General features: G+C 37.4%; 1 protein-coding gene across 6 annotated transcripts in view; it reads right to left on the bottom strand.

Moving 5' to 3' along the window:
- Positions 1-510: 510 nt before the first annotated feature.
- The window catches only part of STAG2 (STAG2 cohesin complex component), a 79138-nt gene continuing 52040 nt past the window's right edge, over positions 511-27608 (bottom strand). For 4 of the 6 annotated variants that reach the window (XM_075435165.1, XM_075435166.1, XM_075435169.1 and 1 more), the window contains exons 13-34: positions 27012-27119; positions 25917-26028; positions 25138-25255; positions 24290-24393; positions 23341-23433; positions 23056-23145; positions 21803-22006; positions 20235-20305; positions 19724-19811; positions 19540-19620; positions 16887-16979; positions 14381-14555; positions 13810-13949; positions 12560-12661; positions 10253-10401; positions 9577-9705; positions 9018-9223; positions 8413-8602; positions 8215-8328; positions 6539-6665; positions 6146-6223; positions 512-3574 (exon numbers count right to left, since the gene is read on the bottom strand). In XM_075435165.1, coding sequence (XP_075291280.1) covers positions 3551-3574; positions 6146-6223; positions 6539-6665; positions 8215-8328; positions 8413-8602; positions 9018-9223; positions 9577-9705; positions 10253-10401; positions 12560-12661; positions 13810-13949; positions 14381-14555; positions 16887-16979; positions 19540-19620; positions 19724-19811; positions 20235-20305; positions 21803-22006; positions 23056-23145; positions 23341-23433; positions 24290-24393; positions 25138-25255; positions 25917-26028; positions 27012-27119 — 2596 coding nt within the window. In that variant the 3' untranslated portion in view covers positions 512-3550. Of the gene's footprint in view, positions 3575-6145; positions 6224-6538; positions 6666-8214; positions 8329-8400; positions 8603-9017; positions 9224-9576; positions 9706-10252; positions 10402-12559; positions 12662-13809; positions 13950-14380; positions 14556-16886; positions 16980-19539; positions 19621-19723; positions 19812-20234; positions 20306-21802; positions 22007-23055; positions 23146-23340; positions 23434-24289; positions 24394-25137; positions 25256-25916; positions 26029-27011; positions 27120-27608 lie in introns of all 6 variants that reach the window. The other 2 variants (XM_075435170.1, XM_075435171.1) reach the window with 2 other exon arrangements.

The raw sequence follows: 27608 nt of genomic DNA, 5'->3' as shown, positions 1-27608 counted from the left end.
AAGTGAGGGAATGGCATAAGCTGCTCCTCAGTATCATACACTGATTAAACAAAATCAAATTAAAGCAGTTAAGTAGGGCTGAATATATTTTTAAAGAACCAATTTGTGTTTTACCAAAAGGATCGTGAAGCACGAATTGACAATTTTGACAAATGCTTCAATGAACAAACAAGCCCATGACATTAGGCTGTTAAGAAAAAAAAAAAAGCAATGAGGCAGCTACAGGTTGAAAAGCAGCAAAATACTGTTGTGAATCAAAGCATCTCAAAAAACTTGGTAGACTTTTTATGGGTAGGAAGTTAAAGTTAGTAGTATGGGTATTCTGAAATCCCACGCTCGGACAAGCAGACGTGTAAGCTATTGGGAAACAGAGGGGAGTACACTGTAAAGAGGCAATTCTTTGGTTACGCAGACATTAGAGAAGATGGGGATTTACTGGCTCTAACAAACTGCAGGAATCGGCACCACACCATCCAAAAGGAAAAACAAACAAACAACAGCAATCACTAACTTCTTATGTATTGTCTTTGGTAGTTTAATATCAAGAAATACTTTTTACAGAATATATGAAGACTATTCCTTTGAATCGCATTCTGCGTCAGTATCTTCTCTGTGACCTCTTTAGTAAACTTAGAGGACAGGCTTTGCCTTCTCTGAACTGTTGCAGTTTTCTACATTTTTGTCACATCTCTTCAAAACTGAAATTTCCTTCATTTACAGGCTTTTGTACCAAAATGATATAACTAGAACAGACTTTACATTGTATAGTGAAGTTATTTTTCTTGTGTTATGAACTTGGAACCTACTAAAACCGTTTTTCACAAGATAGTATTGAACTTACAGCAGGATTTAGAGACAGGCATGAACATTTGTAATAAGAAAAGAAAAAAAAACCCAACCATCCGAAGTTACATTAGCAAGGATTAGAAGTAATCTCTTAAGACTTTAAAATTAGTCTTTTAAAAAGCCTGGTAACAGAAAGGAGTTTCCATCACACAGCACTGGAGGAGAGGGGAGGGAGAGAGAGATGTTTTAGGGTTTTTGCCCTCCTTTCCTTGCTGTCTTGCCAATTAAGCTTAGAATGTTTATCGGGTGTATGATAAATGTAAGGAACGGAAAGTAGCACACGTATTTCAGTTGGACTACATACAGTATCTGCAACGTCTGGATCAAAAGCATTCTCAATAATGTCAGATAAGAGTTAATAGGAAAAAGAAACCAACAGAAAGGCTATTGATACACCTTAAAAACCGTAACACAAAAATAATTAACCATTGATTTCTTGGCATGTAAAAGTTCTATACAAATGTTAAAAATTTTATTTGCAGGTACTAACCTCTTGAAAAGCTCACTCTGTATTTACACTAATTCTTTTAACAAGTTTATCTCAAATTAAAGCATATTTAAAACAATCATGATTGCATTAACTTTTCTACTTTAAATTATTACCCAATTAGTGCTTTATTCACATTTTAAAAACTTGTACAATTTATTACAAATATAAAACAGTGCAGTTTTTCATACATTTTCCCAACTCTGAGACAAACACTTAAAAGACATGGAAAAGATTCTGATTTCTATAAACATAACATTTGCATTACTCATACCCCTTTCTTCACTGTCCTCCCCTAACCCCGATTTAAAAAGATCAAACATACAACATACTGCAGGTTTATTTTTATTCAAAAAGTTACTGTCTCAAGACATAAATACAAATCAGAAAACAGTACAATTAGGACAATAGAATGTGGAGGACAACAGGTTAAGGTAAATATATAAAACATTTTTAGCTGGTTGAAAACAAAGCTGTAAGAACTGCTTTCACAAAGAAACACTCCTTCAAGAGTAAGAAAAATCAACTTAAGTTTAAAATCATATATACAGTCCTCTCAGCAGTTCTATTAAATGCAGTGGTGTGAAAAACAATATAGGCAGTACTTTTAGACATGAGAGTATTTATTTATGTAAAATGAGTTAGGCAGATCTAGTTTTGAGTTTGTTGTTACCTCATGACTTAGTAAAATAATTATATTTTATCATGATCCTTTAGATAATCTATGGTTTTTGGCTACCACAGCCGAATGTTTAATTTCTGAGTCTAAAAACAGGAAGCCTTTTTGTATTCACCCATTTGGGGAGATTCTTGTATTGCAAGCATATTAAGGCATGGAATGATTAAAATAATATACCTCAAGAACTGAGAGACAACTGACAAAAAATATACATATGTAATATAAGTTAATATTTCCTTTAAAATGATGTCTAGCTGCCTAAGCCTTGCAAAATGAGTTGATGTCAAAATGGCATAGATCCACTTTCTGTTTTAGACCAAATTTAATTTATTTGTGAATGGACACAAAATGAAGTTTAAAGCTTAGCTTTCAAAGAATATTATGGGTTGTTTATGAATTTCTATTATCCAATCTAATTTACATACAGAGGAAATGTACTGTAACCTGTTAGAAGTATCTTTAACCTGAAGACTGCTTGCAAAGACAGATAGATAAAACAATATAAAATACAAATTTAAAAATCATTTTTAAAGCATGAATTCTCATGCTCTTCTATTTTTAAACATTGTTAAACTTTCAATATATTTCTGAAACCTCATAATTTTAAGTTGGAATTTAAAAGTAAGAAAAAACTAAACAAACTGCGCAATTATAAAATCAGCACCAATTTATATATATATATAATTTTATTTAAAATTTAGATCCCTATTCCCACACTCTAATAAGCTGTATAATTTTTGTTTAGAATTTTTCTGCAAACATACTACAATAAGCTTCTTTTATTTGGAGACAAAATACAGTGGCACTACTGGAAGGAATTTCACAACATTACATTTTTCTTAAAGGACAAGCAAACTTTCAGGGTTGGTAATGGGCAAGCATGACTGAGATCTGTTACTTTCTGGTAGTTCATAGTTTATGGACCTTTCTGAGAAGGCTAGCATGAAGCTTTTGGAATAAAAGTGTGTTTTAGATTAAAAAGCTGTTAAAATTCTGCTTTATGTATTTTTCCCATGATTAATTAATACAAACCTTCGACTGCTGAAGTTTGCATTTAATTGAAAATACTGACACCCTTCTGGTTCTAAGCACTGTAAGAAAACCAATCCATCTATTATTTCAGTTCACGGATGTAAACAGCAATCCAGCAGAGCTCATGATTATTTAGTATAGCCAGCAAATGCACAGAGAGGGGCTCAAATCGGTACCAAACACCTCTCAGACTGCTAGATTAAAACTCAGAGGGAATACTTCTCATGATCCAGAAATAAACTGATAGCACATAAATAAAATATTGATTTTTTTTTTTCCCCAACAAAAAGTGTAGCTTATCCTCAAATTGTTTACTTGTCCTTTACATTTCTCTTTTTCAGGCAAACAAAACTGCCCCTTCAATGCACTTGATCTTGAAAGCATGTCATTCTCCTTAGAGAAAAATCTGTTCAGAATTTCACTGTATCTACCACAATTTTGTATTGAAAAACTTCCTCTTCCACTTAGAAAATGACTTCACCACTGATTTATTTGCTGCTCTGGTATTAAAACATTGACACCCCAAGAACCTAAAAAAAAAGTTAGAAATGGTGTCAATTTGTAGTCTACTACACACTTAACAAAAACAAAGCAATTAGTATATGATTTAAGATTAAGACACTTCAAGATACGTTAAGGCATTATAAGTTTATTTGTCTTCCAAACCAGATTCACCACACTTCTGATTTATGTCATATGAAAAGGGCATCTCATCCATTTAAAAACATTTTTCCCCACGCTTGACATTAATTAGATCCAGTAGGAATGTGATAAAGACTGTGCTTTAATTACTTTAGTTAATAATCGCAGAGTAATTCTTGGTTAGTTGTCTAACTTAGACTTCTTTGCCAACGGCGTTCTATAGGCCTTAACTCGAGATAAAGTGTGCAGCTTCCAGCAGCTAAGCCGGAGACTGAACACTCGATAGCGCTGGCTGCTGCCACGTCTATGCTCATAAAAACAACAGGCCAGGACACAAACGCAGTATTTCCTATTAGATATAATCAACTCTGTCAGGAAGACAGTGAAAAAGCAAACAATAATCAGGTAAAATCAAAATGCTGTCCTTCAGGAGACTGTGTGATTAAGTGAAGAAAAAGCTTTCCCGAAACGAAGCAGCAGCGTCCACGCCCCGGGTGGCAGCAAGCCACACAGTTTCCTGTGCCAGTGGCAGTACGGATCACCACTGATGTGCAAAAAAAAAAAAAAACAAACCACAAAAAACCCCAGAAGATCCAGATCTCACGACTGCCCTGGCTTTTACACGACTTGACAGAATCAGAAAGAGCCATGGGAGACTTAATTTTCCTGAACCTTAGCGCTGCTGTTGACATTTATCTGTTTACAGGCCAATTCTCAGTATTCAAGTCACTTTTGCGGCACCATGCAGTGTCGCACGCTCAGACCCAGCGGCCTCTGGCGCCAGCGGTAAATGGACACCTCGAAAGACGGGCAGGAGACTAAAATTCTGATCATCAGCCACGTGCACCTGAATAACTGAAATAGCTTAATTACGCCCAGGTCTGTTAAAAACCAGTGCAACAACTCCAAGAATAACGGGCCTCTGAAATAAATTATATGAATAAAGAAAATTCACTTTATTCAGAGAAGGGGTTTTGCACCGTGAAACCGGGGCGGTTTACATTTTGGATACTGAGAGGCGAGCTCAGCTCCGGCCCAACACCGACCCGTGCGGTCTCCTCAGCGCGGCAGCGCTCTCCCGCCGGTCAGGCGGGCTCCGCGCTGAGGCGGCGGGGGCTCCCGCAGCCCCGCCCGCAGGGCAGCCGGCCCCGCCCACCGCAGCGCCCGGTGCAGCGCCGGGGGCCGCCTGCCACCCTGTGGGGACGGGCCCGCACTGCAGCGCCGGAGAGCACGGCCGGGCCGGGGCCCGAGAGCACAGCCGTTCAACTGCTCTGCACCGGTTCGAGAAACCGAAAGGCCGGAAGGTTTCCGAGATCAATGCAACGCTCCTGCAGCAGACTGAATTTTCAGCACTGTCGGAATAAAAAGCGACTGGTGTTTCACAGATCAATCCATCAAAAAAATGAGGAATGAGAGAGGAAGAACTACTTGGAACGTCCGGAAACAGGCGGTACGTACTTTCTCAGTGTTAGCTCCAGAACAGAACACACAACAGCTAGATGCACAACCTAATCTGGTTCATCACTACTAGCGCAAAGGCCTACTGGTACAAAATATACGGATTTGCATTTAAAACAGTATTTAAGACTCCTTTCTCCCATAACAAGAAGAGGTTCACGCTGCCAACAATACTGTAAAAAAATACGTAACCATCTTCCGAACTCCACCAAGCTGTCCAAGGTTCCCAGGAAGCCTTGTTGCACTGTCCTCGGCTGGCTTGCTGCAGCTTGTTACTTCCAGGGTAATTTTGTACCAGCTACTCAAGGTCAAAAATGGCTGCACACTTTACAAGTGGTTCAAGACAGAAGGAATCCCTCACGCAGATTTTTTAAAAGAGGATAGAGACTGCAGATTTATCATAGTCGGAAAAAAGGGAAACTGCAAGCAGAAACTACAGACTTCGGATGTTTTGGACCTAAAACTTTGTATGGAAAGAAAAAATACCTCTCATCTCTATAAACAGATATCTGTATTATCTCTATTTTCTCCATTATCTTACTTATGCACAAAATATGCCAATTTAAAAACCCAAAAACCCAAACCATCCATTGCTGACAATTGGTAACGACATCAGAGTCACTCAGCTAAGCTCATCACAACAGGAAACTTGCCTTTAATATTGTGTATGCACAATTTTTTTTGTTTTTGAAGTTCTCTGCTACCAACCTCTGCAAGGATCTTTTCCATACCAGATGTGATTTCTTCTCAGATTTAAAGTCTTTTGATTTTTACATAACTATATATAAAATACTAAGAACAAAAATCCTATATGACTACCTTAGAAATTTATGAAGCCAAATTACAGCACAAAATGTTTCACTGACTGTACCGGTCAGCCAAAATAAGCTAACGAAGACAACCTGGAGATTGCATTCTTGCCATTTAAAATTTGAAGTAAGAGAGTATTGTAACCTTAAGATTGATTTGACATTATTTTCCTCTTAGGTAAGTTAACCTACCGATTCATCCATGATTGAAGCGGGGTCAAAGAAATCTGGTTTTAGTTCTGTTCTTTCTCTCCTGTTCTTTGATGGTGGCTTTAGAAAGCAAGGAAATAAACATGTTAACTGCAATTTTAGAAAAAAACAGTTATTTAATACATGTAGCTGAAGCCTCAAGGGTTAAGAATTTACAAGGGATGAGTGCTCATCTCTCTCATTACTATCACAGGAAGTGCTCTTGGTTTTTGTACAGCAGTTTGTGTACAGACAGTGGCACAGCCGTTTAATAATGCAGAGATCAACAAGAATCATTTTTCTGTTTCACCAAAAGGAAAGTTTGATTCAAATATCCTACTTTAAAAGCAGAAACATAAAATCAAAATCCACTAAAAAGACAAGTAAATTACTTACTAGGTCTATGTCCATGGTGTCAAAATCCATGCCTTCATTGAGATCTTCAATCCGCCCTTCTGATGACATCATCACATCTTCAACAATTGGCTCTTCATCATCCTCCATTAGACTTGTGCCACGTCGACTGAAATGAGGAGAAAAAGCACATCGTTTAGCACCAAATCAAGTTGTGTTTTATCTGAATATTTTAAAAGCTAATGTTCAGTAAGAAACCGCCAACAAATGATAATTCCATTAGATGGAAATTAAGTGGTTAAATAAATGCATGGCTACTATTAAAGAAAGCTAGTATTTAACCGGCTAGAAGATACTAGGAGAGTGAGGGAGAACGACTAACAAAGATCAACTTAGGGAACTTTGTGGTACCTCTCTAAACAGGTATTCTGTGAGGCTGCAGGAATTGACAAGCACACCTTGTCTCCTAATTTGGAGATTTCCATGGAAGTATTTGTGCTCAAGTGAGAAAGAAATAAGTTTTGCCACCCAAAGAAAAACTGTTCCTGCCTTATGACAAGGCAAGGAAGAATGTCTCTGCAATAAAGTGGATAGATAAACCCATTTTCAGACCTTCCTACACAGTCCTTCATCCTCTTTCCTCGTAATTTCTACATGCAACATCAGACCTTACAAGAAAAGGAGTCATTCTAATTATACTAATTGATGTCACCATATTTAAAGAAAAAAAAATAACCACTGAAACTATGTTATATGAAGTACTGGTATTCAAGAATTAAAAACAAGTAGGGAAAAGATGTAAAGCTCCTCAATACTTATGTCCATGGTTCTAGTTTACAACTTGTACTTTTGTTCTGTAGAACCACAGAGTCTCCACTAAAGCAGAGAACTTATAAAACTAGTCTTCCCCTCCTCCTGGAACACAATTTCATTAGTGTGCATGTCGAAATGCACACGTGATGAATCACAATGCAGTAAATGACACTACAGTAAGAATGTCTGACCTCTGAAGGACAACATTCATTTAAGAAACATCAGACTGTCTTCACCTTTGTTCACAATATGGAGGACTTGACAAGGTTTGTGTGTGTTTGGGCTGGGAAGTTCTACAAAAACTGGTACTACAGGATTCCTCTCAACTTTGGTGTCAGGTCAAATAAAATCTGTACGGATCACAGAAATGCTGAAGACAGCAGTTTCTTTATAAAAAATACTTTAAAAAAAAAAAGCAGCTGAACTCTAAACTTACAACTCAGAAGTCAAAGGGGAAAGAAATAGTAGAATCAAACTGAGCAGAAACTTTCTGCTTCATACATGGAACGGCTATTTTAAAACTAATTTTTAGCGTTCTATTTCTAAAAGTGATTCTGCAGTTAGGAATGCATAAAGACAACGTTTTACATGTGGCACTGATTGTATCTGCCACAGACAGCATTCAGTTCAGCAACCAGCTCCCTTTATTGCAAAGCTCACTACTGTTTCATTTTTTTGGAACTTCAGTTCAAAAATAGGCAAGAAATCAAGTGATGTATTCTGCTAAATGCATCGCCTTGCACTTTTACCACTGCTCCTCTAAGGCAACTCAAAATTTGCAGACACAGAAAAACACTACTTGAGAACTAGAACATGCATCCCCCTTAAAAGATACAGGAGTAAGACCGCATTTAACAAGCCCTCCCCTCCCCAAACCACTGAAGGGACATTTCACTCTCACTCACATAGCGTGTTGCAAGTTGGTTCTCAGCTTGACGTAGTTCATCGCTGCCCTCTCCTGTTGTTGTCGCGCGGCTTCTTCCTGTTGCCTTTGAGCCAACATCCACGTTACTTGCGTGCTTAAAAAGACCATTATTCTATTTTACACATGAAACTGGTTTTGTGTATGAACTAACACAAAGCAGACCTACTTGTTTACGTACTTGTAATCAAGCGGAGCTTGGTGGTGTTCGGGCTGCATAGGATAGACGCCCATGTAACCTTCTTCAGGTCGCAGTCTCTTGGGCTCCCTCATTATCGTGGAAGTAAGCTGAGGTGTCTGCATCATGACTGGCGTGTGCATTGTTTGCTCCCTGTTCAGCCACATGCTGTCACTACTGCTGCTTTCTTCAGCTGGAAGGAAACACGGGACATCAGGAAATGTTTTCTAACGAGTCTAAAACTGAATGTTTAACCGTGACTTAACTGCATGTACTTTCTGCTTACTGAGAATCGATTTCTTTACCGTTTGCCTCAAACTCGTACATGTGCCCCAAAAGGGCTGGATTTATAACCACTGGCTAGAGTATTTAAAATACTTTTATATTCTGTAACTTAACGCAGTGTAGTGCCTTTATTTCCTTTTGTGAATCAGTATGGTGTTATTCAGACTTCAAATGAATAGTTTTCCCACTATGATATACACATGCACATAAGTTACCCTGTTTTAAAAAAAGTACAAATTCACCCAAGCAAACAAACAGGGATCGACATGTGTAGTTTATATGAACATCTACTCTAATAAATTTTAAGATGAGAAAAGTTCTACCTTCAGGTACTTTCCGTTTCCCTGTTGCTGGCTTTGTCTTCTTATTTCTTACTGTAGATCCCCGACTACTAATTCCACTAATCACTGACATAGTATCATCATCCCCACCAGCTAATAAAGAATTTCTGTAGGACATAAGAGGCAGCCACACATCTTCTCTTCGTAGAGACATCTGAAAGGTCATAAACTTCTCCAAGTAAACATACCTTTAAATTGAAAAAATAATTACAAAGATGCAAAATATCTGTAACGAGATGTTAACATGTCAAGATAAGTAACTACTGAAATTAACACCCAGTGTTCCTCATCTGTTAACAAACAGGTTTGACAGCAGCAAATCCAGAATATTATTTCTGTTCACCCATCGTAAAATAAGAATAACAAGGATAAATACAATTAACCCTTTGTGATTATACTTGACTGTGTTACTGTAAAATTATCTTGATATGCTGAAAATCCCACTTACGGTGAATGCAACACACATAAATACATATTTATTCAGACTCCTGTCTTTTACAGTTATCATTACAAATACTAAGAATATTAAGAAAATACTTACACTGTTCTTTTGTCTTGTCTGAGAAGTTTGGAGGAGAATTCACTCAAAATATCAAGAAATGCCAAATTTAATGGTGGGTGGCTCTCACCTTGCGGATTAGGCTCCTTAAAAGCAAATTCTATGCCATCCCTAAGAAAAAGTTAAAAATTAAGTCACATAAAGCACAAACTAAAGAAAAAGTTCCAAGCACTTCAAGCTATCAAAACTGAGCATCTTTCCTCTATGACAAGAAAGCATTAATTAATGTTTCCATACTCTGGCAAAAAAAGTGAACACTACTCGTAATTTGAATCTGGACGCACTATTTCTCTCATGATGTTTCTACCTTGCATTCCAAGTTTTCTGCACGAGGCCAACGCGACCACCACTGACAATGAAGTGGATCAGTTCTTGCTGTTACAGGTAAGACATTAAAAATACTTTGTCACGATAGCGTCAACACTGCTATGGTTTACAGGCTTATACAATGATGCTGAAGAAGATCAACATTATTTAACACTTTTGTTAAATTCAAAAATAAAACTGCAATCATCTCCTAAATTTATAAATGGGCTATATAGTCTCTAGCTCTGACACATTTTGTATTAACAAACTAATTTCAAAAGACTGAGAAGATATTTTTATGTTAGTCAAGAAGTGTTTGCAAAAAGGGACGTAATACAAAGCACACAATTACTTGTGTAACATAGCAATAGCTTCTCTTGTTTTCAGCTGATCCAGTCCAAACGTTAAAGCAAAACGTCGAGCAAGTTCCTTTATGCCACTGAATGTCGGTGATGATCTGTCAAAATTATAACCATTTTCTTGAATCATTTCATTGAAAAGCTGTATGAAAGGAAAAGGGAGATTTTCATTTGTTAACAGATTACATCAAACTTCGGACCAAATGACACAGAGCTAAGTTTCAGTAAAAAGTGTTTTACAACCTATTTTTCTTCATTCAACAACCCCAAAAGACAAACATGGAGGTTTAGGAAAGCCAAGTCAAGGCTGCTCCTGAATAGTGTGCACTTCAGAATTAATCCTTGAAATGCACACTGTCCAAGCATGCACCAAACGGTAAATATGTTGGATGACAGATTTCAGCACTTCCCTAAATGAGGTGTTCTAGAGCTGAGAATGTTAAACTCAGTAGGGTTCCCTGGTACCCCATTTATTTCTTCTTCTGTTACTGTATGTAAATTCTCTCCTAGTCTTCGCTGTTACAGTTAGTCAAACTACTACTTTCTAACTCTTTTTTTGATCTTTTCAAAATACAAGTATAATGAAGAAATTCTAAAATGGAAACATGTCTTCAGGGAAGTTGCCAAAGGCACCAGAAACTCTGCCACTGAGTATCAGAGTTGTAACTATTCATCAATAGTTGGCAAAGCTGAACACTCTGAACTTTACAATCTTTTTTTTTTTCTTTGATCAATCCTTTTCTCATCCTACTGAATTTGAATGTAACTCTCGATGTAACAGTCGATTTTTCTATTATTTTCTAATTTTGTCTAACACACTCACCCTTTGCCCTCTCATGTAACACCGAATAAACCAAAACCAGACTTACTAGGGCTACAAACACTAACTTTTCATTGATAGATACATTTTGGCCTACAGTTGCATACTTTTATGTTAGTGTAGCTCACTGCAACTTAGTTATTCCCTTTATCCTCTATCACTTCTAGAATTTCTTCTCTTAGTTGCTTTTGTAAGAAGTTTCCCTGGAAAAAGTGCTAGTTACACATTTAACTCTACATCTGGGGGTTTGTTGTTTGATTGTTTTATAATACTCAGGCCTTGACTCGCTACTACTTGTATTGCCGTATTCATATTGCGTAACTGCCTCCCTAGTACGTGCATAACTGTACTTACTACATTCACTTCCTCTGTCTGCCCTTTAAAATAGAAGGGGCTGTTTATTCATGACACAGAAAAGACTAAGGATCGCATTTACCCAATATCACAAAAATTTGTGAACTCCAGTGAAAAGTCAGCAAGAATCACAGGACTATTTAGTTGCATATTTTATGTTGCTGTTCTACCAGCTACTTAAAGTCATGCTGCTACCAAAAGCAAACGCCTCATCCTCCCTTGTATTGGCAATATCCATACACATAAACCAGCTTAGGGGCCTCATTAAGGACGACTTCTCGTTATTTCTCAGCCAGGATCAGTATCTAGATCTACATCCACCAAGTGACTCTATGACCTCTAGTAAAAAAAAAAAATGTGGGGAGAGAGAGGACAAATTGGGGCACATTCTTCCTTTCAACAATAGCAGAGATCTATGTTGGATTACAGTGGCTTGCAGAGATATGGCTTTATTGTTCTGATCCTGTAAATAAGATTCATGCAGATGGTTCATGTGAGCAGATGAATCCGACTCCGACCTCAACTGAATTCATCAGGTCTCCACACAAACAAGCTCATTTACTGAAGAGAGCATTAAATCATGTTATAATTTCAAAGATGGGTGAAGTCCCTACCAAACATTAAAAAATACTGAATTACTAAAACTTCCCATTACTTCTCAGAATATTTAAAAACGAAAAAACCCCCAAACCCAAAACCACCATAGCAAACCAAACAAAAAACCTAAAAAAATACCCCCACAAACAAAAGCACAAAACCTCACCACACAGGCAGGAAGCGTTTTTCCTTGTTTATCTGTTCATGAGTAAGTAAACTAGCAGTTTCACAACACGATTCTGAATATGCGGCTCAAACTACTGTTTTAGAGTTAAGAAGGTACCACAGTTACACTCATTTCACATTTATCGGCCTCTCAAACGCACTTTTCGCAGCACAGTATTTGGAAAGTATAGCAAGACTTCTGACAGTTTTTGAAGTAGTTGCAGAAAATGTGTTTCAATTTAGACCTTTTTATCCCTACCATCAGTAAGAATTTCTACATTAATACCTCAGACTAGTTATTTAACAACAGGATGTGTTTACAGTATGGAATTTCATGCATAAAAATATTGTAAACCATTCTTACCTGCTGCAAGCTAAGAATAAGCGTTTTAGCACACTGGATTTTGTCTATCTGTCTTGTTTTACTCATTGTCTCTTTAATAATATCACCATAGTCATTGTAATACTAGGAAAAATAAAAAAGTTATCTTTCAATTTTAGTTGAAAACATCACAAATACTGAATTCTTCAGAAAACAATGTCTAGGATTTGCTATTCAAAAAAAATTGTGAGTACTTTCAGAACAAAAAAAAAAAAATCTAACATGTTCATGATTACATCATCAAAATGATATCCTAAAATACCCCCAAAATTATAAAAAACCCCAAGGCAGAAAGAGCATACCCACTTCTTTTCATTCTTGTCCTTAGCATTACTTTAGAGGCAGAATGACCTATTTATCTTCAAGGCCATGACACATTTGTTAATGTTAATGTGTTCACCCCCTCCGGGTACAAGATTAGAATCTAACCTTTTTAGTAACTCCTATAACTCTGGTGGGGAGTTTTCCATTTTCTCTGCTGAAAGGAAGCACTTTTAGATAGTGTCATAGCTGTAATTTATCCAATAAAGACAGCTGCCTGTTCAGCTCTTCAGGTATTTCAGGTTCAGTAAAGACCCATTTAGTTTTTTAGAGATTCAGAATACATGTAGGGCACTCAGACAAAAGCAGGCTGCCCAAATTTCACATTTTTAAGGTAACCACCAAGGAGCAAAGCTTTTACCACGTTCACAAAATGAGAACTTGGATTATTGTGCAGCTGTGAATCTCAGGAGCCAAGAAGGGGGTTTAGTATTTACGTAAGACAGAAACAGATATAAAGATCACGGGGGTGGGCTGTGGCCAGCAGGCTGTGGGTGGAACTCACAAAACTTCCCCTCCCCAAGTTTAAGCTGAAATTATTTCATGAGGATAGACATCATGATCTATGCGAGAAGATTCTCAAAAGGCCTACTAAACTAATAACCGAATTAAAAGTACATCAATCAGGATAAGAAAATAAATTTACTAAAAAACGTAAAAACAATTATCAGGTTTCCTTCCTCCCTCCCCACCAACCACACACTGGAACTGTGAAAATAAAATTAGCCATTTTTCCCTTCTTATGGAAAAAGAACTTCTAGAGGCCTGCAAGCTACCAACTCTAGAGTTTTGAAGTATTCACATTTTGAATCAGTTATTTTGTAAGGTAAAAAATAAATAATCATTGGAAAAATCACAGCTACTGTATTCCAGTAGTTTCAGGAAGTATTACTACTAGGCTTCATGTTTACCTTCATATATTGCTTGAAAATGTCTGCAGCTGTATTCATTTCCACCACAGTATATACAATGAGTTTACAGAAAGCTGCAAGTAGATTTCTTCTTTTGTGCAATGCTTCAATTTTGCTAGCTTCATCATCCTGTTGTCCATCTAGAAAAAGTTCAGAACATGAAAACTGGCGGGTTTAAATACTTCATACTTAAGCACATATATATAAAAATATATATATATACACACACACATATTTATATATATGATGTGTGCTAATGGCCAGGCTTCAGAAAAATCAAATCTCAACTCTGACAGCAATGCACTTCATTGCCCACTGACAAGTCTCTTCTCCTGATACAGCGACATATATGTTTGTGCCTGTTAAAAAAACCCTTCACCACGATTATCCTAATTGTCCCCAAAACATACAATGCTTTAACTGGCTACTGACATTTAAAAGACAAACCTACCTCTGTACCCATTCACAGCTCTCAAGACCAAAAAAAAAGAAAAAAATTCCACACAAAAAAAGCACAAATATATTAATTCCAAGACAAATAATATGAAGGAAACTTAAGTTTTGTACAAACCTGCACTATTATTATCATCATCCTGATCAATGAAGACATGATCTAAAATAAAACTGAGTAGTTCAGATTGCAGCGAAGAATCAGGAGTGTAAACAAGTGGCTCCAACATGTCACGTCCTCCTGTCATAATCTGATGGCTGAAGATCATCAACACATCACACAGAATTGTGAAAGCCTGTTAAAGAGAAACCTGAGTAAATACTTGCTTGGCAACTGGAATTTCTTTAGAATAATGTATTTCCACTTAACAAAATACTTAGAGCCCAATGGCGTACACAGATAATTTAAGTCCTAGGCAACTACACAGGCCACTGGAAGTCCGATGCACATAGTTTCTTACAGGAGGTTGCTGTCTGAAGACTGGGTCTCCAGATAAAAATATTGCACAGATGAAGCCAACTAAGTATCAAAACACCATGAGATTCAAACATGAGGAGCCTGAAACTCCCAATTTCTGCCTCACAGATACCACCTTGTGTCACTAAAGAACTTTCTGGACATCAACCATAGTATAGGCTCCTTGATTTTTTTATTTTTTTTTTTTAAATTGTTTCAATCACATTTGTTAAACAGCTGAAGTCATTCAATCCTTTAATTCCTGAAGTACATCTTACTTCCAAAAAAGCAACCACCTCTTCATTTTGGTGGCTAACTTGTGCACCTGACATCAGATCTAAATATCTGTGCTTCATCTCCCCGGAAAGTCCCTTGGGCCCTTTGGTGGGATTTGAGAAGGAAAGCAGAACCACGGCTATTGTATGTACCCTCTGTGACGGAGGCAGATCTGGTTTCTAGAGCATTCACGTAAGTCTAACAGTTATGTAAACCTTTAAAAGATACCTACTCTGAGCTTCAGTAATTTTTGATACTCACACTTTCACACCCAACACCTTGTGATTTTGACACTAGATAGCCCACCGACAAAGAACATACCTATTCAGTTCCAGGAATATTCTTGTTATAGCAAGCTGCAATTGCGCAACTCAGTGGGCCAGATTTTCAGCTTCAAGCTCAATCAGGTTACTATTATGTTTAGCAGCAAAAAGGTTCCTGGCTTTCTATTTGTTTAATTACAAAGTAAACCCGCAAGATAGTTTGGTCCTTCCCCCATAGAGAGATATTTTATTTTTTCCATTTCAGCATTCTGAAGGTTGTTGAAGGCATTTACTCAGAATTAATCCTGTGATCACTAACCTGTGCTCTTCACTGGAACCCGAAACTCCTGTGAGTGTCCTTGCTACAGAACTATTTGAACTGGAAGAGACTCAGCCTCTACAGTTTAACCTTTTCCTTTGGCCCTGATACCCTCAGAACTCAAGACAACCGTTTCCCAAGACGATTTCTCAATTCTTTTTGTAAGAGAAGAAAAATAAAAAACAACCCCCAAAATCCCCATGCCTGCATTTTTCTTAAAAAAAGCCAGGACTTTTGTCTCCTGCTTGAAGTATCAGGCATTACTTGTATAGACTAATACCTATATATTTTATGTGTGAAATACCCAAAGACTTAGTTCCAGCTAAAACTCTCCCCCACAAAACACAACTATGAGGGACTGACTATAAAACTGGCCAAATGAAAACTGCTCACGTCTTTTCTGAGCAGTACATCATTGTTGAGGTTTCCAAGCGCTTGCTAGAATGGTCTCTAAATATCTCTAAACAATATCATTATCAATTGACCAGTGTGTGAGTGTGCCTATGAGTGACCACCAAAAAAAAAAACAAACCACACAACACTTTCCAACAATAAAATCCCCTAGGTTACAGTGCATGTGTGTGCATGTATGAGCACACACACACACTCATGTTAAATACTTTTTCTCCTGATTCAGAGATCCCTTAAATCCTGGGACTGTGAAGAACCGAGGAATCCATTCTGTACGCAGCATCATGGTGAAGGGGAAGAGACAGAGAAGCTGCACCCGTATGTCCTCACAGGTTTACAGCAAGAGGAGGAAAGTTTATTCACAGGTCTTGAGCGGATGGGCACATATAGATATCACAGTACAAATGTGGGAGTGTAAAAGCATTCAAAGACAGAACTAAAAAAATTAACTTCACTCTTTCAAATAGCTGTCCCTAGCTCTTCCAGCTCTATGAACCCACAGTCAGCTCCAGCGGAGGTGTGTGTCATGACCACACGGAATGCAATAGTTTTGAAATGGAACTCTCCCACCTAACTTACAAACCAGAAGGCTTCTACAATGCACCTGCCCAATCATCGTCTAAACAAACAAACAAAACACCCCTTTGAATAAAAGCTGATCCTGTCTAAAATTACTAGAAAAAAATCAAGTTTAGATCGACTCTGAAATCCTATCTACATTACCTAAAGGAGGGCAAGCATGCAAGTACAGCATGTATTCAAACTCTAAGGGCATCCAGCCTAAACCTCTAAGACACACTACATTCCCACATAAGCACTAAAGATATTAGCAAAAGGAACTTTTCAACTACTTCAAAAGCATATTATGAGAAGACTACAAGGATAAACATCAGTCACTAACCTGTTCCTTAACAGCAGTGTTTACATTGGTCAGGTAGTGTTGACAGATTTGACAGAACACTCTCATTTGCTTCTTTAGACGTAGAAGATCCTCCTTTAACGAGAAGGATTTCATATAATGGTTATGATTTTTCGATCTTATAACCACATTTAGCATATGTATTTTCACAGAGCAATCCACCACAGATCTCATACATAGTTGTAACATTCAATTCCAGTGAACCATTTCAAAATTTGTTTAAATTTTAATAAAAATTGAACTATTCATACAGTCTTGTTTTAGCAGGCTGTATTATGAAACTAATTCCCATACTTAGTCAACCTGCTCATAAGCAGCATGTACTTCGCAGTTAATTCTGTTGCAAGAAAAAACCCCCAAAACCCCAACAACAAAAATCTTTATGCACAGTACACTTCTGTCACTTCTGGTTCTGTGCTTCAACTTCTTTGCTGTTATGTTCCACTGGCATTGAACAGAAATCAGTGGAACTTCTGTATGTACCTGGCGTATTTGGCAGCAGTCCAGCAGTTAAATACATTAAAACAGTTGTGGTTCAGAAGTTAAACTTATGAAATCTTTAATTTTTATTTACAAGAGCACTAAACAGTCTCAATAAAACACCACTTATCAAATAAGTTCTTTTCATTCCTGCTGAAAGTATTACAAATTACATTTCACTGCAAAACAGCTAAGTTAATCTTCATTTCTAACCTAACTTTTCAACATTTAGCACAGCTTCTACTGGCAGGCTTTTGATAAAGCTTTAATCACTACTACAAAAAAGCCTTAACATTGTTTACCCTTTAAAGAATAAGCTAAAAAAGCCTCCAAATCCTTCACTCACATAAGTGGTTCTCAACAATCTATGTATCCACTTCATAGCTGGTATTTTTGATTTTGGAACTGTTAAAAACCAATAAAAACCTTGATGGTAAACTAGCTAGCCAGACAGTGTTGAAGAAGTTCACAGTTAAGACACCTTCAGATTCTAATTACTGAATCAGTAAGGCCACAATTATTCTTTGGACTAATGAAGTCTTAACATAACAGGGATAAAAAGAAAAAATACCATGATCTCACAAATGTGTTTTCCGTTATAAAAACCACTAGCACAAGACCTTACTGTGGCCTTCCAGTACCTGAAGGGGCCTACAAGAAAGCTGGAGAGGGACTTTTTACAAGGTCGTGTAGTGACAGGACAAAGGGGTAATGGCTTTAAACTGAAAGAGGGTAGGTTTAGATTAGATATAAGAAAGAAGTTCTTCACCACAAGGGTGGTGAGGCACTGGCAGAGGTTGCCCAGAGAAGCTGCAGCTGCCCCCTCCCTGGCAGTATTGAAGGCCAGGCTGGATGGGGCTTTGAACAGCCTGGTCTGGTGGAAGGTGTTCTTGCCCATGGCAGACCTATATGGTCCCTTCCAACCCAAACCATTCTATGATTTAATGATTTTAAGTTACATAGCATGTTTCTCTACTCCTGTATCTACCAGAAGCTCACACTACCACACGCTAAAATAAAAGAATTTATACATACTCACATTAAAATAAGTTTATTGTAATAACAGATCAATTAATTACAAATTAAGTTCATCGCTTATAAATTAACAATGCCATGAGTTCTGTTTCTCCCTTGTAAATTATGACAGATGCCTACAACTTCTTTTTCTTTAATTATGACAATTGAAGTGTTTAAAAATCCTTAAGAATTTACTTATTTAATCTCTGACTTAAATAAAGGACGTGTTATCAGTAGCTCTAATAGCAAGGTGCAACTCCAGCATCAATTTCCAGTGAAAGAGCACAAAATGTACCCTTCTTACAGGACTGGAGAAGGCTTCCAGAAAAAGTATGCTAGATTATTACTACTTTTTTTTTTTTTTTAAGTTAATGAAATCATAATGTTTCAGCACTTACAAACTCCATTCTAAACTGTCTGGCCTTTCAAAAGCGATCTCTCATAAGGCAGTTTGTGCAGCAAACCCCCTAATCACCCTCTTTAAGCAATGCTGTCCAGTGGATACAAGAAAACTTAATCCTTCCTCCAAGATTTTTCCATAAGTGAAATTAGAAAGATTACATTTGCAGGAGCTTCAAGATTACTATATAGAGAACCAGAACAGGCCCTCCTCTTATTCCCTGAGAAAGTCGAAAATTTAACTTAATCTTTTCATGTCTTTATTTAACAACACATTTAAAAGACTGATGAAGAGCAAAGTACGATTGCAACACACTGAGCAATAAGAATACTACGACAGCGTGCAAATCTCACTGACTTGTCATTGGTACTTGACAGTTTGCAAATTCAAACCCACTACTCGAGAGCAGTAAGACTGACTACCCCTCCTTAGCACTGTTACTGTGCCAGACTAATAGATACTGCGATTATTTACAATTACTTCAAAATTCTAATTAAATATAATATGGACATTCAACTAATCAAAACATAACCATTTAGAGAAATACGTTTTTAAGTCAAGCATTCCACTACTAAACTCTAAAATCTGAATAACTTATTAGAAATGCGTATTTAGTCAGGTATCGGTATTTAAAAAAAAAAATTCTGAGTCTTAATTAATTCCATCACAGTTCCCACTTGATGACACTGCAGGTATGTACAAACGTCTATTTACTACTACAAACGGAACAAGGCATACCTTCGTGGAACTGCTTTCAGTAATTTTCGCTAGCTGCCAAAGGATTACATAATGAGTACACTGCAGTGCATGAATAACGATCTGAAATCAAAAGGAAAAAATGCATTAGATGGCAAAGGCCAGTAAGAGACAGAAACAAAAGCTATTTATTGTTGTACCTAAAGAACACATTTTAACTACAGACCTGTTCTGGCATGTCTCCATTTTCAATGCCAGTTTTCAATAACTTGTAGTTGCAGCCAAACAAGTCCCATCTTGATAGGTCATGAGCACTGGAAACATTAAAAGCGAAGCAAAGATGTAATTTAGCTAACACCATTCCTGCAATTTGACATTAACAACTACTGAAAGCTTAACTGGTCAAAAAAACAAAAAAAAACAAAACCAAAAAGCACAACTACACAACAACAACAAACAAAAAAATCACCAAAACTCACAAATAGCCATTCCCCAAACCCCAACAAAACACCCCCAGCACCACCACAAAAAAATACCAAAGCAAAAATAACACAGAAAATCTCATTTTTTATAATTTCTTCATGTATCCAAAATGTGTCACATTCTGCACAACTCTCCATCATTCACACTAAACAAAAAAAAACTCCAAGTTGCATTAAAAAGACATACAGAATTAAAAAGAAACAAAACCATCCCTCCCACACCACAAACCCTGACAGACGTTTGCAGAAGCCTACTTGTGAAAAGCAGTGATTCTCTTCAGTGTTGACAATACTTGATATGCATCATCTTCATCAGGTTCCTCCCCCTATTTCATAATCACATAGTAAGATATCCCAAGCATTGTATGCAAAGCAAACTTCAGAAGATTAAAAAAAACCCTCCCAAACCCCAAAACATCCCCCAACTCAACCAACAACCACCAAGAAAAGAGAGAGAACTGCATCAAAATTACTTATCCACGACACATTTGCTTTTAGAAGAGTTAAAAGAGTTTGAAAGTTCATGTTTAAAAATACTCAGCAGCACAAGGAGAAATAGAGGAGGGGGGCAGGGAGGAGGGAGAAGGGAAAAAAAAAAGTCTAGGATAGCGGAATACAAGGTATTATGTAGATGCTTCAACTTTCTCTGCAGAATCCAGCAGAGGCCACTGTCAGACAATAGATAGTGGAGTAGATGGGCCACAGGTCAGTACCTCAATCTTACTTTAATCACAGAAAAAAAGTCTTTGAGAGAGGTAAGGGAAGTGTTTTATCCTAATTTCACCACAAGTTCTGACAAAACTTGCTTTGGGCAAAAGAAAAGGAGTAAACAGGAAAAAAGGAAAAAAGTATCTACTTAAGTACACAGGATAAACTATCTCAGGCCACAGAAACCCCTCAGTGTATCAGAGATATTACAAGTCCAATGCCTTTTACTGTTCTGCAGTTGCACAACCTTATCGTAGCCCTATGGATTTCAACACTTTTAGCAGCATATTTGCCATTTTCCTTCAAGCCAACTCTGACATTTCCTTTCCTTGCTTTACCTCTCATTCTTTCTTTTTCTCACAAAGGGGGAAATAAATTAATTACCAGGCACATTTCTTACGTGGTCTACATATAGCATGCATTTCTAGAGGGGAGCTCCAGTTCAGGCCAATAAGCAAGAGGAACAGGAGCAAAGCTTGACAAAGTAAGTGGAGAACGAAGCTGTCAGACACTTCCTGTGCTCCTTCTCGCAGATGAGGAAGAGGAGAAACAAGTTTTGTCTGAATGTTTGAGATCCCACATTGCAAAGTTCAATACTGTATCAGAAAATTCTCGCTCTTCAGATTAGCACAGTGTGGGAACAAAGTGATTTTCAAGCTACTGACTGCATCTGCTTGCATTCAGGAAAGGAGGGGGAGTGTTTCCTAGAGATTTTCATATTTATCAACAGCAATACGCAATCATAGGCAAGACTAGCAACTAGTATGTTTGAGTAGAATCCTACTGGATTACAATGCTACATCTCACAAAACCATGATCCCCAAAACCTAAAGGTGAAAAGTTGATGTAATTTTATAGTTTAGCTGAAACATCTATCAAATAACAAAAAAGCCCCTTGTCAAAAGGAGATTCAAGACTCACTGTCCTAATATAAAAGAATAGTCTGAATTCACGTAATCACAACAATGATACTGTTGTATTATTGGGCTTAACAGTTTTCAAAGTCAGAGAGAAGTTCCCATCCCTAACTCATTGACTTGCATGCTTGCAAGTCAGAAAAACATACTGGAAATATTTACAGGGGCAGGAAAAGCTGATCTTGCACATTAAGATACCTCTTGCAGGAAGTCTTCAAGAAGACGATTGAACTTGTCTGCCAATTCATCTATTAACTGACTTCTAGCAATGTCAACCCTGTTAAAGATTGTGAATTCTTCATTACAGAGAGCATGGTATGTTTTTGAACAGGCTTCCAAAACATCTATATCTGTGTGCTTCTCCACAATATCCCGGATTTGTCGCAGTAAGGCATCCAAATGCTACAAGAAAGATGAGGTGTTGGAAAAACATGTATTCATATATACATACATGTATGTATTTTTAATAAACCTTAAGGAATACTAAAAGATAAATTCAATTTACTACTTTTGCGACTATGATACAGAACACAAAACACTTCTGGAAAGCCAGCAAAGCTTCTGAGTAAATTAAAATCTATTTAGCAAAAATTAAATAGGAGCTTGTCAAAGGCTAAAGATTCAATGCATTTTAAAAAGTCATTAAAAATTTGCAGTTGTTAGTATGGTTTAACCTAACACTTGATTTTGCAATGACAACTGAAAAACACAGCAGCATTTATCTCCCCCTTACACAAACACTTATACATAGTCTTAAAAGCTGTATATTTGAATATTTAGTTTCATAACATTCAAGTATCAGCACTGAAACCAACTTCAGTTGTTCTCACATGCCTCCCCTCAATGTGAGTTGCTCACTGCTGCTCTATCACTGCTAGGCTATGCTGCCAAGTAAACATTTTATTACTTTTTTTGACCCTAATGAGTTCCAGCTACTTGCCTCACAATACAGCAAAACAGTGCATCTGAGAAGGAGATAACAGAGATGAGAACAGCTTACACCAACTTCATCACCATAGCAGATAAAATGAGAGCAGTAACTACATAATTCATGATCTGGTAGTTTTCCCCTTTTTCATGCAATGCAGATGGTGGTTTATTAGTTTCAACAATCAGAAAAAGAAAACTTTTCATTTCTACAAGTTTTACCTCTCAGGCAGCGTAACTTGAACATGACCATAACCCAATAACAAATGCTCTTGCATAAAGTTCATCTAACTGGCAAGATTCTCTGTCAAAACTCGCCAAGCAGAACTCACAAACCTCAAGCTTTCAGTATCTGTAGGAACAGCAACGAGTCACAGCTCTTAAGTCCAAGTCTCATTCTCAGTAACGGTTACAAGTCTCACCTACAAAAAAACCTGCACCTACATTTGTGACAAATTCCAGTGACTAAGTCTAAACTCTGTGTTTTCTCCTTTTTCATGAAATGTTATTGAATGTTACCTTACCTTTTCCAATCGCCCTGTTGTATAAATTTCCAAATCAAAGTATTGTGGCAACTGCAATAAGTTGGTGACTTTTTCTGCATCTACAGAATACTGTAAAGTTGACAGGGGAAAAAAGTTTAAATGAAAGTGTCCCGGACAACACAATTCCTTACAGAACTATCAAATAATAATAAAGACTAATAAGAAAAAATGAAGACTTTTGCAAGCCATACGCTTAATTACAGTACCTATACTTGTTAACATTTCAACAACAAGTCCATCAGCAAGAAATTGAATTAAATCTACCTTTGCTAGCAACTGGGGAAGTGCCACTGCAAAAAGTTCAGTAATTTTTGTCCTGTCATCCAACTGGGTTTTCTTTTCCTTTGCTGTCAGCACCTAAAATATTGGTATCGTAAGAATTGTACAACTAAAAGTTCTGGTGCAAAGTTTCATTATCATTAATGAAATGACAATTAGGTACATGGACCCTCTATTACCACTGTACAGTATCAAATTAAAAAAAATTCAGCAGTCAAAAATGCAATTCAAAGTTACACCTAATACTACTGAGATTAACTTGAAAATAGCAGTGATAATCTAGAACAAAAGGTTTACCTTCCCTGCAACAAACAACCGTGATCAGAATGCTTTTCTTGGCAATGAAAGAATAGCAAACCTTTCAGCTTGCTTATGACTTCTAATAATATTTACTCAATTCATATGTCGATCTGATCTTCACACAAGCTTTCAATCTGTACCTAAACTGGTTCCTCGCCAAAAGCTGCAACAGTGTTGAAAGCAGTTCCCTTCCCTGCTTAATGTCCCAGCAAAAGAGGGCTGATGAACTCTATATAACCAAAGTAAAGCAAATTGGTGGACTGTCCTCCTTCCAAAGAGACTATGAACTATATTCCCTTCCCTCATTTTGCTCTTTCAAACTGAAAACACTTCTATAGATTTCCCAAACATTAATTTTTGTTCTCTTTTTCAACCAATACTTCTTTCAACATCAATTTTGTGTTACCTTTAATAGTAAAAACAAACGCAAGAGTCTAAACAGTATTAAGCACTTGCCGAAGTCCAGAAACAGTGAACTGGCCAGGCCACCCATACACGGGAGGCTGTGGAGACTGAAGCTGAATTTCCGAGTTCAGTCCCTTCAGCAGCAACAGCCTACAACCTTTCCTTCTTCCCACACAGTCCCCACACAGCCACTCCCACATCTCTAGACCAGTAGCTTATTGCTTCCTACCCTCTTCCCGGTTCCTCTTCCCACAGGAGGATGACATTCTGCTGCTTGCCGAATTGTACAAAGCATTATTTCAATCAGTGCGCTTTCCTGTCTATCCGTCAAAGCTGAAATTTAAAAAACAGATGTTAATACACAACTTGTTTTTTTTCATTATCCACAAATGTTAGTATCTAAGGCTCAAAACATGCTTTTTTTTTTTTTTTTAAGAAAAAAAGAAAGACATTTAGACCGTTAGCTCATTTCCGCAGTGGGAGTGGCACAGGGGATAGAGAAGACAGAGCACCTTGTAAAACACCACCAGAAAATATTTTAAATTGAGGGAATATCACTAGATGAGTCGCATGACAGGATGCAACAAATATCAAGTTTTATAATTGTTTTAGTTCCTTTGCATTTTTCAGAGGGCCATTTACTAAGACTTACGAATTACAGAGTTATGCCAGGGGTTTTGTGTGGGTTTACTGTCATTAAAGAAATGATGGTATTTTTCCATAGGGTAGTTTTAACACTCAATAAATGAACAAGTTTCACAAGAAACTTATTTTCTCTAATGCCAGAAATGCAGCCTGAACCCACGGAACAACAGGACAACTGGACGCTGCATGCTTATTCCTTCCCTTTTCTTCCTCTTTTCTTCCCATCATTGTTCCTCAGTGTCTCCCTTCCATACCAGAAGTGATGTCTTTCTACTCTTCCTCGTATTTTATAATCAGTATTAGTGATTTACTATAGTCATGTAAAAATAGAGAATATATGGGCACTCATAAATGTAAACATCTTATTTCTCTATAAATCAAGACTAACAGAAACTGCACAGCAATAGAAAGAAAGATCTACAAAAATCTTACGTTCTTCTCCATTGAGAGGCTCCTCCAACAGCAAACTGTTCATACATTCCCAGTCCTTCAAGAGGTCTGTTGCACAGTCCCACATGCTGTCCACAAGATAAGCAGCATGTTCATGCAACTAAAAGGAGAACAGATTAAATATTTTTCTTTATCAGCAATACAGTTCATTACAGAACTTGCTATAACACCGGGTATTTTTCTCACTTGGCTCCTGCCTGTAGTCAAAAAAGCTCTCTGGTTCAACAGAAGTCTCTCTCCTCCAATTAACTTAAAAATTGATTAATCCAGACCAAATTCTACAAAGAGCAGTGCTACAAGCTCTGTCAGAAACTGGGGGATAGGAGGGTGGTGACTCTGAGGGTTTTTTCCTGTGTTTTGGGTGGTTTTTTTCCCCCTCCACCCTTGTAAATCTCCTAAGTCGCAATTTCTCTGCAGCCATATATTAGCATGAAGAATGACAGAAGAGTATTTGTCAGTAGAGCTCACAGCCTGTCTCAACATTGTGTTAATAATAAATACATTGTGCTCTAATAAACACAACCACAAACCAGTCTTTTGACCCCCATGCTCACATAACAGGAAAACTAGGACAGATCCACGGTTATTAACCAATGAGTGAGGAAAAGAAACAGAACAATTTAAAACAAACAAACCACCCCCCCCCCACACACACACACAAAAAACCGATCAAACAAAAAGAAACCACCACCCCAACCAACCAAACCCCCCACCCCCGCCACACATCACAAAAACAAGGATATCCCTGAAATTCAACTTACTTCGCTTTCCAAAAAGAAAAACACTAATGTCTTCACAAGATTAGCATTCGGACTTTGTCTTCCCCTCCTTTTAAGTACTCCATCATCTTCAGGATCTCTACGGCTGAAAAGCCTAAAAGAAAAATCATTTCAGGACAAGCTGCTTCTTCATTGCGCTTGCCACAGTCAATTCATATCAAGATACTGTTTTTTACAGACACACACTTAACAGCTTGCTGCTTGGCTCCATGTTTTATTTTGAAAGGAAGTAATTTGGGACAAGTAGCATTTGAACAATTTCATATATGCAGCATTGGTATTTCACTGGCTGTTTCTACTGGAATGTATAATTATAACAAAATGCTTTACAAACATCAGTGACAACTGCAGGTGCTTGAGGTCCCATGCTCCTCTTTAGCAAACTACATTTGCTGAACCTCCCCACAGGAGATTTCAAAGCAACAAAGAAATACTGGAATCACAGAATGTTAGGGGTTGGAAGGGACCTCTGTGGATCATCTGGTTCAACCCCCCCGCCAAAGCAGGGTCACCTACAGCAGGATGCACAGGACCTTGTCCAGGTGGGTTTTGAATATCTCCAGAGGAGAAAGTCTGAGAAGTATTAGATGGAAAACGTATTTTACACACCTGATACACCTACACACCTGATGTATGTGTTGAATTTTTTTTTTTTAAAACATAAAAATACTTTATGAAATGGTCACATGAGCAGGGGGTGGGCAGAGAGAAACTACAAACGGGAAAATACTTGCTATGATGCAAGCACAAGTTTTAGGTACTAAACTACATTAGCATTTTAAGATGTTTTACAGAACACAGGAAGGACGGGAAAGGAAGACAGAGGAATGTTTTTATCATACTCCCTTTAAGTACAAGCTTTTAAAGTGCAGACTTCAAAATTGCTCTATTTCCCAATCAGAAAAACTAAAGCAGTTCAAAAACTACAGTAGTGTTACCTTTTCTGCAAGTCATTTCTTAAGGCCACTTCATTATTCAGTTCTTTCTTTCTTAATTAAAACTAATGTGAATCATAGTATTAATGCACACACTAAAATCTACAGGAACAAGAAATTAACGATAATTTTTCCATCTTACTTTTTATAAAGAAATTCCCCTGCGGCAACTGCTACTGGCCGATGAGCTGAATAAACCAGATGGTAGACATTTTCACAGTCTTCTGCAGTCAGAACTTCTTCACTACTCCTAGGGGTGCGGATGAGAAGGAAAGAAACAAAAAAAAGCCAAGTCAATAGAGTACAAACTCTAATGAAGGAGAAGGACATGAAGGAGAATCTAAAGTTTTTCCTTTATCACCCTAAAACCCATAACAAGACAGCTTAGTGCCAAAGTCTTCCTAAAAAAAAATTACTGATAAAGTATGAACATTTGATAGAAAGTTATGCTCAAAAGTTCAAGTACTGCATAATGTTCAATAGATCATATACTACTTCATTTCAAATACTCCACGACAGCTTCAAATTTGGGAGGCTGAATTCTCAGTTGCTAGCCTTTACACTTCACTGTGATAGATAAGTAACAGCACTGCTCTAGCCAGATTACTTTTGAAATTCCAATTTGTTTGAGTGTAAGATGCGTAGACATTTCTCTAGACTTTGGATTATCTGAGTTCTGCCAAGTTGCTGTCCGTGCCCACAGGTATGAGAAATACTTTTGAGTTCTAGTATTTGTTGA

This window comes from Opisthocomus hoazin, chromosome 14, assembly GCF_030867145.1.
Source record: "Opisthocomus hoazin isolate bOpiHoa1 chromosome 14, bOpiHoa1.hap1, whole genome shotgun sequence".
In the NCBI taxonomy this organism is placed as follows: domain Eukaryota; kingdom Metazoa; phylum Chordata; class Aves; order Opisthocomiformes; family Opisthocomidae; genus Opisthocomus; species Opisthocomus hoazin.
Note: the sequence above shows the minus strand (reverse complement) of the source record. Positions and strands in the feature narration are given on the sequence as shown.